General features: G+C 48.2%; 1 protein-coding gene across 1 annotated transcript in view; it reads left to right on the forward strand.

Moving 5' to 3' along the window:
• Positions 1-14,022, forward strand: part of TMEM132B (transmembrane protein 132B) — a 386,360-nt gene extending 372,338 nt beyond the window's left edge. Inside the window, 10 exon segments of the mRNA XM_032603526.1 lie at positions 541-746; positions 4,294-4,564; positions 6,329-6,520; positions 8,177-8,195; positions 8,198-8,928; positions 8,930-9,004; positions 9,006-9,052; positions 9,054-9,199; positions 9,202-9,270; positions 9,273-14,022. Of these exon segments, the coding sequence (XP_032459417.1) occupies positions 541-746; positions 4,294-4,564; positions 6,329-6,520; positions 8,177-8,195; positions 8,198-8,928; positions 8,930-9,004; positions 9,006-9,052; positions 9,054-9,199; positions 9,202-9,270; positions 9,273-9,322 (1,806 nt within the window). The 3' untranslated portion in view covers positions 9,323-14,022.
• The last annotated feature ends 627 nt before the right edge of the window (positions 14,023-14,649 follow it).

Genomic DNA, 14,649 nt, shown 5'->3' on the forward strand with positions numbered 1-14,649 from the left:
TGGGGCAAAAATAATTACGTCCACATTTCTAGCGCATTCCATGAGTATTTTCCTGCAAGGGTTTTAATCTAGTACAAAGCTCTCTTGGTTTTTCGGGGGGGGGAAAAAATCCCCTTTATGGCTCGACTCAAGTGTTGTTTTAGAAACATGTAGATACCTTTTCAAGCATCTCCACATACGGTGGAAGAGTGAAATGTGTTGCAAGTGGGGTTCGATTAGCGGCGCTTTGAGTACATTAGGGAGGTGAGGTAAAGGGAGAAACACACACACAGAAGGCAACAAAGGTTATGGAACTCCATTAAATTATGTTTATGATTTTACTTGTCAGTGGTTCGTAATACAAAAGGGTTTTCCTGGAGTCTGTTTCTCAGCGTTTGTCCCTAATTAGTGCCTACAAATTACCTTCTGTTCAGGTCATGTTCTCCTGGTTGTCTTGGGTCTCATAAATCAGAGCTGTTGCAGCTCATGAACTTTCATTGTCAGGTTTTGCACGGGCTTTTTCCTGCTGATGCATCTGGAGATTCTGTCCCCTCCCCCAAGGTCTCCAACGGCTGCGACTCGATTTTTGTGAATGGGAAGGAGATGAAGAGCAAAGTGGACACGATCGTGAACTTCACCCACCAGCACTTCACCTCCCAGTTAGAGGTCACCGTCTGGACGCCCAGACTCCCCCTGCAGGTCGACATCTCGGATACGGAGCTGAGCCAGATCAAAGGGTGGAGGATCCCAGTGGCTTCCAACCGAAGGTGAGGAACCAAGGGGTTGGGGGAATGAAGTTCATCGAGGACTGTGGTTCTCAGGTCCCTGGGGCTCCGGTCTGAGGCAAACGTCCTCAGGGACCCAGGCCCTAGGGAAGCTGCATCCACAGTGGGTAATAGTGGGATCGGAGTCCAGATGGATCTGACTTGGGTACTTACTTTGACAGGAGGCGATTATAATAGGGATAATAATCATCTCTACCTCATAGAATAGTTGCTAGGATTCAGTAAAACGATGCAACTCATAAGAAGCACCTAGCACAAGGCCTGGCATTTAAGGGAAGAGCTCTTATGCTACTTTTTTTTGGGGGGGGGGGGGGTACGCGGGCCTCTCACTGCTGTGGCCTCTCCCGTTGCGGAGCACAGGCTCTGGACGCGCAGGCTCAGCGGCCATGGCTCACGGGCCCAGCCGCTCCGCGGCATGTGGGATCTTCCCGGACCGGGGCACGAACCCGTGTCCCCTGCATCGGCAGGCGGACTCTCAACCACTGCGCCACCAGGGAAGCCCCAGGGCATATTTAGTTTTAAAGGAAGCTGCCAGACTATTTTCCAGAGAGGCTGCTCCATTTTTCATTCCCACCAGCAGTGTGTTAAGTCATCCAGTGACACACACATCCACATCCTTACCAGTGATTCAAAAGGTTACCTGCAGTGTGGTACCATTCATGATGATATAGGAAAGAGAAAGATTAGTGGTTGCCATGAGTTAAAGATGGTGTAGAAGTGTAAGGCAGTACACAGGACACCCCTGTGGTGACGGGCCAGTTCTGTATCTCGGTTATGGTGATGGTTACGTGAATCTACATGTGATAAAAATCACATAGAACTACATATACACAGACACAAATGGGTATTCATTAACCTGTCGAAATCTGAATAAGCTCTGTGGTTTGTACCAACGTCAATTTGCTGGTCTGGGTATTGTACCACAGGTATGCAAGACGTTAAATCTGGGGGGCTGGGTAAACAGTGTACAGGACCTCCCTGTATGATCTTTTAAACTTGCAATGAATTTGAAATGACCTCGAAATTTAAAGTTTTTTTTTTAACACAACAGAATGCAATTGTTTTATTACTATGCTATTTCTAAAACTTCATTTATTCACTCACCACTTTTTTTTTTTTTTTTTTTTTTTGCGGTACGCGGGCCTCTCACCGTTGCGGCCTCGCCCGTTGCGGAGCACAGGCTCCGGACGCGCAGGCTCAGCGGCCATGGCTCACGGGCCCAGCCGCTCCGCGGCACGTGGGATCTCCCCGGACCGGGGCACGAACCCGCGTCCCCTGCGTCGGCAGGCGGACTCTCAACCACTGCGCCACCAGGGAAGCCCCACTCACCACTTTTATGAGACTCCAACTTTTGAGTACCACCTAGAATACACTTACTACTGTTCTTTTTTCAGTTTTATCTGTTTATTTAAGAGAAACTCCACATCACTATCAAAAAATAGCCAACTAGTAAAAATGAATGCAAAGAAAATAAAATATTGTTATTAAATTCTGAGTAGATACAGTTTTTTGTCTGAATTTGTCTTTATGAGCTGGGAGAGACTAGCAGGTATCAGAGAGCCCTTAAAGATCGCCTGGCACCAAACAGAGACGTTCCCTGGGATATAATCAGAATGATAGAAAAATAAAATGGAAATAACCTTTCTGTATGTCAGTCAGTGTGTTTACTGCCAACCCAAAATCATCTCACTTAACAGCAAGGATACTTACCCCTCACTTTGGGAAACTCAAATTGCTAGGTGCTGGTGAAATTTTTTTCCTGTAACTAATAATCTAAACTCAAATTAATTTTTCCATTTTAAAGAGTGTTGAGGGAAAAAAAATCTCATTTCTTTTACCAGTCAAGTCTGAATTAAGCTCAGTCTAAGCAATCTCCCCCCGGTATGATAACTTACTTTATATACATCACTAATAGAAGATGGGAGAACCTGTGAAAGCTAGTTTTACTTTTCTAACCTTGAGGGTTAACCTTTCAGGGAGGTGGAATGACATGTTGTTAAGAAAGTGGGTTTCAGAAGTGACATGGTGCTCGTCCCAAACCGCTAATAACGAGCTCTCTGGGCCTCACATTAACTGCTCTGATCCTTGGTTTCTTCATGTAGAAACAGGAGTGTGCTTCAGGGCTGTTGTGAAGAGAAATGAAGTCCGTTATAAAAAGGGAGAAAAGGGGACTTCTCTGGTGGTCCAGTGGTTAGGGCTCCACGCTTTCACTGCCGAGGGCCCGGGTTCGATCCCTGCTTGGGGAACTGAGGTCCCACAAGCCGTGCGGTGCAGCCAAAAAAAATTTTTTTTAATTTTTAGAAAAAGGGAGAGGACACCAGTAGAGGGACAGCGGCCAGGCTTGGACTCCGCATCGAGGTGACCGGTTGTGTGGCTGTGACCCAGTTGCCCCTTCTCTCTGTGCCTCGGTTTCCTCACCGGCGAGATCAGCTCCTAGAACACCCTGTTCCTCGGGGCCTGTGCAGATGACGTGGGTCACCTGTGTGTGGCTGGCAGGTGGCACATGGCCCATTTACGTCAGCTCTTTACAGGAGCACGCAGGGCAGGACCCGGCACACGCTAGGTCTAACCCAGCGCGTATAAGTCTCTGCCCCTTTCTCCCCTGACCCAAGACCCATCCACCGAGGGCCACAGACCAGTCAGCAGCCATCAAACCAGGTCCTTTCGTAAAGGACACGGGATAGGTGTATCTCAAGGAGAAGGTTCTAGAATGGCCGAGCCAGAGAGGGTTTCTCAGGGCAGGTGTGGGTAGGCGAGTAGGGGGACAGGAGGAAGGGGGAGAAGCCAGGACGCAGGTGCCAGACGTGGTTCAGTAGTTTCAACACCTCTGCGGGTCGGTGACCACTCAGATCAGGGCGGATGGGAGGTAGGAGGCTCTACCCTGATCACCTTTAGGGCCCGGAGCTCAGAGGAAGCCGCTTCTGTAGAGATGGAAGGGCCTGATCCGGGGAAGGGGCTGGATGTGGGCACCGTCCCCAGGTGATGGTTCACGAGGGCCGCCCTCAGGTGTCGTCACACCTGGCCTGCATCTCCTCAAGCACACCTGCAGGGCGGTAAGGGGGGGGGGGGGGGTCCTTGTCATCTCCACTCCCAAGGCGAGGTGCCCATGTGGGAGTGACTGATGGCTCAAGGCCAGCCTCCACACGGCTCTTGTGACCCCAGACCTCCCGTTCCCTCCTCTAGCCCCAGTTCATCCCCGCACGGGGGATCGTGATGAAGTTGCAGACTTCCAGAACACAGGACAGAGATGCAGCCTCTGCCCGTGTGGGGCTGGTCCCCCCACCTGGTGCTGGGTGGGCGCGGCAGGGGCCGAGCTGGGCTTCTGTGCTCCGAGCACGTGAGAGTACACGTGGCGCTCGGTGACCACCAGACAGTGCCCGGGGAATGAACGAAGGAGCAGACGGCGGGTGACCCGATGGTGAGCAGCTCACACCAAGCAGGGCAGAGTCACGGGGAATGAGGACAAAGGGGGGCGCGAGACACCTCTCCGCAGCGATGACGTTTGCTCTGCCGTGTGTGTGTGTCCCAGGCCCGCCAGAGACAGCGAGGACGAAGAAGACGAGGAGAGGAAGGGGAGAGGCTGCTCTCTGCAGCATCAGCGCGCCCTCGTGCGCGTCCTCACCCAGTTCGTGGCCGAGTCACCCGACTCGGGTCAGCTGAGCTACATGCTGGGCCCCGACTGGCAGTTTGACGTCACTGACCTCGTGATGGATTTCATGAAGGCGGAAGAGCCGAGAATCGCTCAGTTACAGGACGGCAGGATCCTGGTGGGCCGGGAGCCGGGCATCACCACCGTGCAGGTACAGGCACCCGCCCCTCGCCGCCTCCCACAGCCCCGGTCTGTATTGATAAGGGTCCAGGTGGATGCTGTCGTGCAGGGCGGTGTGCGCCTGTGTCAGAGAATCATGGGCAGTAACAGAGGGTTCGTCGGTTCTAACAATCTAGACTCAAATTATATCTCGTGTTGAGAAGAAAATCTCATTTCTTTGACCAAAGCTGAATTCAACACACAGTCTGAGTAATCTTTCCCCCAATGTGATAATTTACTTCTCACGTATCACTGATAGAAGACAGTAGAACCTGTGAAAGCTAGTTTTATTTTCCTAAACTTGAGGATTAAACATTGAGCTATGTTTTACCTTAACAGTGGACAAAAAATTAAAAAATAAAACGTATTGCACTAAAATTAATAAAAAGCACTCTCCATTTTATTGTAGTAATAGTAAAACTATTTTCTAGCCAACGTTGACAGGATAATTCTGCAGAAAGAGTGCAGCATAGTTTTTGAATAACAAATTAAAATGTTAATTTGTTAAACGCTCAGAGCTAATTAAGTCAGATTTTAGGTTTTGCCAAAGTTAATTTTTGACAAAGCTGTACTCAACATTATGTTTTCATTACTCTTCTGTGTCTGTGTAACAAATCACCACCAGTCTCCCAACTTAAAGCACCACTAATTTATCAACTCGGAGTTCTGAAGCTCGGGAGTCCAGGTGAGCCTGGAGTACCAAGCCAAGTGTACCACAAGGCTGTGGTCAAGGTGTGCGCCAGGCTTCTGTGCGGGCTTCGGAGAAGGATTTGCTTCCCAGCTCAGGTTGCTGGCAGAATGCAGTCCCTCGCAGTGTGGGCTTGAGGACTCTGTTTCCTTGTGGACTGTCAGCCAGGACTCATTCTCTGCTCCTAGAGGCCACCTGCCTTCCTTCTCATGGGGCCTCTCCATCACCAGATTCTCACTCTTTGAATCTCTCTGACTTTCCCTTCTTCCACCAGCCAGGGAAAGCACTCTGCCCGTGTGATTACAGGGGACCCACCCGGCTAACCCAGCAGAACCTCTCTATTCTAAGGCCAGCTGTGCCATATCCTATGACATAGTTGGGAGGGTGATTTCTCATCATAGTCACAGGTTTGAGAGATTAAGCAGGACCTCTTGGGCAGGACAGGTCTAGAAATTCTGCCTACTAGATATTCCTCTCCATCTGTTAGTCACCCCCGCTTGCAAGCTAGATGATGCATTAGGAGTGGTTTCCTAGAAGGAGAATAAGATTCTCTTTCCCACTTTGCTTTCCTGGTTTACCCTATGATGATGCAACAGCCCACGCAATGGTGATTAATGGCCCGTAGTGGACATCTAACTGCCCACTGAAAAGAATAAGTGCAGGGAGAGATGGCCGAGCACCAATCCTTTAAAGTTTTACCACAATTCTGCCATTTTCACACCAAAATATTAGTTGTTGGAAAGATGTTACTCTTTGGTGCTTGGTACCCAGGTGGGCAATTTTTAGTTACTGCCTTTAAATTAAATCATGGTTTGTTTGGGGTTTTTTTGGAAAATACAGTGCCGTTATCATGATGTGAATCAAAGTAGAGAAAATGGACCGAGATGATATTTGTAAAACTCCTTCACTTGGAGAGCATAATTGAACAGGGGCGTAACGCTCACACACACAATTTCCATACGTGCACTCATGTCGGGAAACCTGGGAGAACACGGTGGTGGAAGCACCAGTTAAGGAGTTTTGAATGGTGTGAGGGGCAGAGACTGAGGTGTCTCGCTGACCCTGCAGGTCCTGTCGCCTCTCTCTGACTCCATCCTGGCTGAGAAGACGGTGACCGTCCTGGATGACCGTGTCACCATCGTGGACCTGGGCGTGCAGTTGGTGGCCGGCTTGTCTCTTTCCCTGCGGTCTCACAGGTTGGACAAAAGAGCCATCATTTCAACAGCAGCTGCCCAGGATGTGCTTCAAGCCCCACAGCAAGTAAGATTCCAGAATCCTTTCGTCCCTGGCCACTTGAGACCACTTCTCTCTCAGTCACATCCTGCAAGGGAGATCCGTAGAGAGAGCACTCATAGCCGGGACTGGTGATTTTGAAGCTTCTTCCTGTTTATCCAGTCTGTCCTGTCTCTGAGAAAAGTACTCAGTGGCTTAGATACATTTCCCTCGTTTGTGTTTCTAATCCATCAACCACAAGCCCATATGCTGCTTGCTTAGAGCAGCCTTATCTGTTTTAGGCACAGTCCGCTGCTAGACCAAAGGCTCACATGTTTTCCCTTTTGCCAAAGCAGGTGCCTTTTGATACAGTAAGTAAGTCCCCTACATATGAACGAGTTCCGTTCCGAGAGTGCGTCGTTAAGTCCAACAAAGTTAGCCTAGGTACCCAAACTAACGCAATCGGCCATATAGTACTGTACCGTAATAGGCTTATAATACTTTTCACACAAATAATACATAAAAAACAAACACAAAAAAATAAGCGTTTTTTTTTGTTTGTTTTGTTTTTTTTTGCGGTACGCGGGCCTCTCACCGTTGTGGCCTCTCCCGTCGCGGAGCACAGGCTCCGGACGCGCAGGCTCAGCGGCCACGGCTCACGGGCCCAGGCGCTCCGCGGCATGTGGGATCCTCCCGGACCGGGGCACGAACCCGCGTCCCCTGCATCGGCAGGCGGACTCCCAACCGCTGCGCCACCAGGGAAGCCGGAAATAAGACATGTTTAGTCTTACAGCGCAGGACCGTGAAAAGTACAGTAGTCCAGTACAACCGCTGGCACCCAGGGGCTGGCGTTGAGTGAAGAGGCAGGAAGAGTTACTGACTGGAGGAGAGGACGAGGGAGGTGGTAGAGCACTGCTGTGGTCTATACAGTCCTGTGCAGCAAAGGACGCAGAAGCACAGCCACTTGCAGAGGAGACAGGCACGCGACAATGTACGCCGGACGCGTGAACTAGCTTACGTGATTGGACACGCGCACGCACGTTCGCATCTTTGAAAGTTCACAACTTGAAGGTTCGTAGGTAGGGGACTTTACTGTACTCAGAAATTCCATTTCAGCCGCTTGAACAAGCATGGCTAACGGGCACCCAGTCACCACTGTTGACAATTATTGCCAACTCTCAAACTCTCCCCCACCTTTAAACTTTGACGTGTCTTTGATAAAGACACCAGGGCACTGTGCCTTTCAAGCCAGCGGGTCTCGTAATGCATCCTTCCTTAAGTGCTTCCAGCCAGTGCATGTTCCAGCGATCAGCCCGGGCTTCCTAATAAAGAATGTTCCGAGGGATATTCTCTTGAGCAGGTACCTGACTAGTTGCACCTGAATATCATTCAGATAAATTGTCTGATCTTTCAAAATGTTTCACAAAGGTCAAAGTCAAATTCTGTTGTCTGGCATGCAATTAATTAACATACACTTCAATGCACTTGTTAAAGCGTATTGTTTGTTTCTCACATCAACTATAGCTATAGCTTAGGGCCGATGCCGCTTCCAGGCAGTGGCGAGAGCTATTCACGATGATAAAACGTAGAAATCCATTTTTCTCAGGTTGTATGTTTAAATAATATTACATAGGAAATCGCGTTTACATTTGCAGGTTGAAGGAACCTGATTATAACAGATTGCTTTGCTTTCATTTTTCTTAGGAAGCAATAGTCAGTTCTTGGATCTGTTCAGTGACGGTTCGGTGACACCTTTAGACATTTACGATCCCAAGGATTTTTCGGTTACTGTCTCATCATTGGATGAAATGGTGGTGTCTGTCCAGGCAAACCTTCAGTCCAAATGGCCGGTTGTCGTTGCAGAGGGGGAAGGGCAAGGGCCCTTGATTAAACTGGAAATGATGATCAGTGAGCCCTGTCAGAAGACCAAGAGGAAGAGCGTTCTTGCCGTGGGTAAAGGGAACGTCAAGGTCAAATTTGAAGCAAATACTGGTGAGCACCAAGGAGGCACCAACGACGTTGAGGGCGGCAGTCGGGAATATAAAGACCACGTGAGGAACAGCATAGAGCGCGAAGGAGGCCGGGAGAGGGCAGTGCAGCAGCGGTTCCAACATGGCGCCCCTGGCGGCCACGGGGAAAGTACCAACCAAAGCACAGCCCCGCAGTCTCCCATGGAAGGAAAGGATAAGAAGCTGCTCAAGAGTGGTGGTCCAGACGCCTTTACAAGCTTCCCCACTCAAGGGAAGTTACCGGAGCCCCATAATCCTAGTGACCTTACGGTGACCTCCAGGGGGTTGACCGACTTGGAGATCGGCATGTACGCCCTGCTCTGCGTCTTCTGCATGGCCATTTTGGTCTTCTTAATTAACTGTGTGGCGTTTGCCTGGAAATACAGACACAAAAGATTCGCCGTGAGCGAGCAAGGCGACATCCCCCATTCCCACGACTGGGTCTGGCCTGGGGAACGACGTGGAGCTTTTGGAGAACCCGGTGGACGTGACCCTCCCGTCGGAGGAGTGCACGACCATGATCCGACAGGGGGCTGCAGTCCGAGGAGAGGAACTTCCTTCTGAATGGCGGTCCAGAAGACTTTCCCTAGTCAGCTGCTCAGACCTTCTGACTTTGTCTATGAGAAAGACGTGAAAAACGAACCTCTGAGTTCGTCCGGCCCAAAGAGGAAGAGGGTCAAGTTTACGTCCTACACCACCATCCTCCCGGAGGACGGCGGTCGTACACCAACTCCATCCCGTTTGACAGTGATGACAGCATCCAGTGGGTGTGCCCCGGACATGGGGCTGGGGGTCCCAGGGCTTCAGAGAGTACATGGAGAGGCTGCAGGACCAGATGTAAACTCCTGTCTCATGTCTGTATTCACCTTTATGCCTTCTGCTTTTTGAATGGTGGAGCCTGAGTCTGACCAGCAATAGGGGATGAGTTAACAAAGCTTCGTTTGTGGAGGTCTGGCGGGATCCCTTTCGAAGCAGCCATCAGGGAGAGCAAAGGCAGCTGGGTTTGAAGCCAGGATGTGCCCCCAGATAAGCTACAAGGGGGTCCTGGAGAAGTTCTAAGACCACGGTTTTCTCTGCTGCCTGGTACTAGCTCAGTTCAAATATAATAAACCAGACCCCACAGACGTTGTTAATCATCTCGTGGCAAAACAGCCGTGTGGAATTAGAAAAGACTTGGGTTTGATTTTTCTACTCCTAGACCTTTTAAAGCACAGTGGACATTTCTTGCCCTTGGCCTGAGATTGGACATACGTGAAAGATGCTGAATGTAGCCGCCCATATTTGTTACGAGCACTGCTCATTATTTTTATATATCTTTGCACCTGCACCTGGTTCCTTTGACCTCTGCAATTCTTTTTGAAACACGAAGACAAGCAATTTCATCTTTTCTCTGAAATCTGTTTGATTTACATATGAATTTTAGTCCCTGTGATGTGCCACGTCTGTTATTTCCTGGGTGTCTGTGCAGGCTTTCAGGGTCTTTCCAGTTTTCCTCACTGCATCCCTTAGGGGCAATGTCTGAGAAGCTTAGCCTCATGCCGTCTTTCTTTCTTTTTGTTGTTGAACTTTCTTGTATCAGACGGGGACATGGGATTTTACTTAAAATATTAATACGCTGTAAGAGAGGGCCATCTTCTTTACAGTTTTCTACATGAAGCTTAAAAACTTTGGAGAAAAGTTCGTGAACAGTGAACCTTTACTTTTATCTTCTGCTTGCGGGAGTCATGAGGACCTCCTTCCTGGGTGCATTTCTGAGGACAAAAAAAAGTCCTCAAAATAGTTGTATTTATACTAATGCTTTGTGGTCAACACCATTTGTATCCAAACTGAAATCAAAATCTAAAAATGATATGCAGAGAAAGGAAATTGCATAGAAAGTATCTTCAGATTAAACTTTCTCTTACCAGAACAAAACTTTTTAAAAACAGTAAATGAAATGATGTTCCAACGTAGCAATATGTAGAAATCTGCCCGTACAGTGACTTCCACCCACCGCCAAAAGAAAAACCAAACAAACCCAAAGCATATATCTATCCTCAGTCATGACTCTGGCAGAGATAAAACCTATACAGGGTGTCCATTAATGGAGAACAGCAGTGGGTTTACCCCCCCAAATTCATAAAATAAATGACTCCAGAAGCTTGAGAAGCAATTGTGGTGAAAAAACCATAGAGCTATTGGGAAATCGAAGTGGCAAGAGAGAAAAAAAAAAAAAAATCATGATTCCTGCATAATTTTTAAATAAACAATGTTTTCAAAGAACAGCATGCCTGGTCTCAAGCAAAGCAAGAATTTCAGATAGGAAACCATGACAACGTTCTATGAAGATGCGCTAGCTGGAAAATCAGACACTGGATGAGTATATGCCTCATTCTGAGCTTTCTTGAGCCATTTGCATCTCTGAGAGGTAGAATTTTAAAGGCCCAAACAAGTCAAGGACCTGCAGGAGGTGTTGAAACAGTTTCTTGACTCCTGATGGCTGTTGACTGGGCTATTCAAAAGGGTGTGCTTCCGTGGTTCTCTTCTAGGGTTTCCATGGACAGGAGTGTGACAACCAGCCGTCTCCAACCACGACGTGACAGACACAGAATTCTCCTTGTGTCTCTTGCCCACAGGACTACAATACGTTTGTAAACGGCACCTAAGTTACAGTGATAACGCTGCCTGACCTCAGAGGCTGGTGTTCATTTGCTCTTGTGTTTAAAATGGGGGTCAGGAGCTGAAGCTGCTAGGGTTCCCCAGATCTTCCAGTTTGATTGGGGAATGAAACCAGGAGAACCCAGGCAGCAGCTTCCAAAGGAGTTTGCAAAGAGATGGCTGGCACCTTGCAGGAAGAGTCCTCTGGTGGCCAGAGGAAGCTGCGTCTGCTTTTCAAAGGGCTTGGCAAGGAGGTAGCTCAAAGCCAACTGTGTAGGGCTGGAGAGGATTCAGGCACTCGCTGAAACATAGCTGTCCCCGTGAGCCCTGCTTATCCTATCAGATATTTTCCATTTTTCTCTCCCTTTGGGTCTTGGACATTCCCAGACAGGGTGGGGATGTCATTTCTGAAGCTGAGGACCCTCAACTGATACAGGGGGTGAGTCTCTCTCACACACACAGCAGGCTGCCTCGCACTGGTAAAATGAGACTTCCCGTGGGTATAATCGGGAGGGGACAAAGGAAGTTACTATTGTCACGGGGAGCCTTATTAAGGGGCACACAAATTAGAGCGTCTCCTGTGGTCCGAGTGCCTTGACCGTGACGCAGAAAGCAAACGGGAGAATCGGGAAGGGCCAGGGGTTTCTCTGCGGAGCGGGAACTGACCGTGGTTTCTGAAGACGCCTCCCTTGGGTAAGCTAACGTCACCAGAGTGATGCAGGCTGCATAAACCACCTTTGCTGGTTTCTGTTGAGACTCAGTTCAAAATAAAGATCAAATGGAAGGTTTCAGGGCAGAGATCCCTTTTACCATACCACACACACTCCCATGTATGCACACGTACATACGTATTATACCCACGTGTGTGTGTGTGAATAGTGAAGAATCAGAAATTCAGTTTTTTTGTGGGAATCAACACTGTCAGTTGTTCTCAGATTTGGTGTGGACACTATTCAGCTAAACAGAATGTCACTGAAGTTCTTTCTGCTCTAAATATTCCCTGCTGACTAGAAACTATGGGTTATATTGGCTTGTTTTCCAACTAGTCAATTTAAAACAAATAGGAACTATACCTCCAAAATATTTCCGCTCAAATGGGGGGGGGGGGGGCATGGGACCTCCCTGGTGGTACAGTGGTTAAGAATCCGTCTGCCAGTGCAAGGACACGGTTCGATCCCTGGTCCTGGAAGATCCCACATGCCACAGAGCAACTAAGCCCGTGCGCCACAACTGCTGAGCCTGCGTGCCACAACTACTGAAGCCCGCGCACCACAACTACTGAAGCCCGCGCGCCTAGAGCCTGTGCTCTGCAACAAGAGAAGCCACCGCAATAAGAAGCCCGCGCACCGCAGCGAAGAGCAGCCCCCGTTCGCCGGAGATACTGGAGAAAGCCCGCGCGCAGCAATGAAGACCCAATGCAGCCAAAAAAATATAAATAAATAAAATAGGGGGAAATGACGTAAATTGCTAAGGCTTGAAATATGGTTCGCTGGGGGCAGGTTCTTACGGCTGAGATATCCAAAGGATAGTTGTCAATAACCTGAAAGAAACGATGTCAATAGAGTCCCTTCCTCTCCCGTGAGAATGGGATGTTCAGACTCCCCTTGAGGCAGACACCAGCAGCCTCTAGAGGGGACACCAGGCCGCGAGCTCCATGAGTCACACGGAGGGCAATTCAGATGCCGCATGAGGGCCAGGTGACCTGCACCCGTGGAGGATGTGAGACCACTGTCTCCAGGGGCCAAACAGGCTGCTTTCCAGGCCAGCATACAGCTATCAAGGAGCAGCTGCCACACAGACGTCCTGGAGTTAAACCAACAGTGTTGCGTTTGAGAGAAAGAAAGAAGAAAATACACTGGAAGTTTCCCCCGGAAACTTCCCCCAAAGGACACACTGGCTAGCAGACCTCAGGGTACTCTGTGTGAACCAAAAGGGAATAACTGACTTCCTGGCTCTTTTCTTTTGCACACTGGTCAGCCTGAGTTCCCAGACTACAATCATCCTTAAACTGTAGGCAGAGAGTTTTTATTTATAAAGATTGCAGGGAAAAAATGGATTAATTTTTGTCCCTTTGCTACATCTGTAGATGAAGTATTTTGTACCTGGATAATTTTAAGTTTTAGGAAGTCTGCCCTTGTGCGTGTTGATCACCATTCTTGTCTCACTCTTTTAGAAGGGTGTCTTCCCAATGTTGGGATGTTGGGACCACAGTAAAGTGTCTGAGAAGATCATTCATTCCAACTCCACGGACCACAGAGGGTGGTTTCATCTGAATCTTTCCTTTACCGTTGACACCATTGTTTTTCTACTCTTGTCAATTCAAAATTGGCCTCAATTCTCCGTTCTAGTCTCTGTAAATGACACGATAGATGGTTTATAAACCCAGCGACCATCTCCTCCCTCAAAATTATATTACGTGTAATGTATTGCGTGTCACCTGTTGTGTAAAGGAGCAGTATGGGTGGTGGAAGAGTTACGCTAAAATATGGATATAGCAGATATTTTTGTATGTAATATAGGCAATACACTGAAGCACTGAAAGGCGTGTTGGAATAAATACGTTTTAACATAAGAGCATGCAAAGCTATAGCTTTTAAATGTACAGACATCCCGCTCAGAAATACCTAAATTGATTATGGGAAAACTTCGGAACCTGACATGGTGAAATGCACTAAATTAAAGGTGCAGCCTTTAGAGGGCATGACTTCTGTTGGGGTTGTTGATGGAATCTGCCAGAACATTTTGATCTTACTCTTCCTTACTTTTGGATTTTTTTCCTTTTTCTTTTTTTTTTTTTTTTTTCCTGGAAATATCTCAGAAATAAAGTGACATCCTTTTCCAGCATAAAGGTATATACTAACCACAGGGTAATTCATCCTTTTTAACATGAAAATAAACATTTAAACGTTCTCCAGTGGTTTCATTATTTTATCCACATCTTTTACTTGCAGCATCTCTATGATTTGACTATCTTTATATATTTTTTTTTTTTAGCCGGAGATTTTAACACCTTTGATGCAGCAGTAAATGGAAACCAAAAGAAAATGTTTCTTGAAAGTTGCAAATAACTTTGACCTTTGAAAAAGGTAAACTTTTCATGTGTTGTCCTAGCAGACTGGGGGACACTTCTTCCCTGATGTTTCAGAAGGAGGACTCCTGTTTTGCAGGTCCCTGCCCAGGGTCAAACTGTCTTGGACTCGGTGCTGACATGTAATGCATCAGCCCTGCCGTCTTCTCCCTTTTGGTCTCTACTTATCTGTGACTCACTCGTGTTTCCGTATTTGGGGCAGGGGCTTGTGGTGCTGAGAGCCCAGAGTAGGTAGAGCTCTAGACGTGTAAGAAAAGCACAAGAGAGTCGGGGATCCTGCTTGGAAGGCTGATGATGTCTCAGCTGAAAGGTTGCCGGGTGCATTGCTGAGTCCCCACGGCTCTCTGTGGCTTGTATGCCCTTTCTGACGCTGCCAGCATCATCTTTGGCATTTTGGCAAATGGCACTCCTTGTTGTCAGGATGAAAAGGGATGTCTCTATGG

Source organism: Phocoena sinus, chromosome 14 (assembly GCF_008692025.1).
Source record: "Phocoena sinus isolate mPhoSin1 chromosome 14, mPhoSin1.pri, whole genome shotgun sequence".
Classification (NCBI taxonomy): domain Eukaryota; kingdom Metazoa; phylum Chordata; class Mammalia; order Artiodactyla; family Phocoenidae; genus Phocoena; species Phocoena sinus.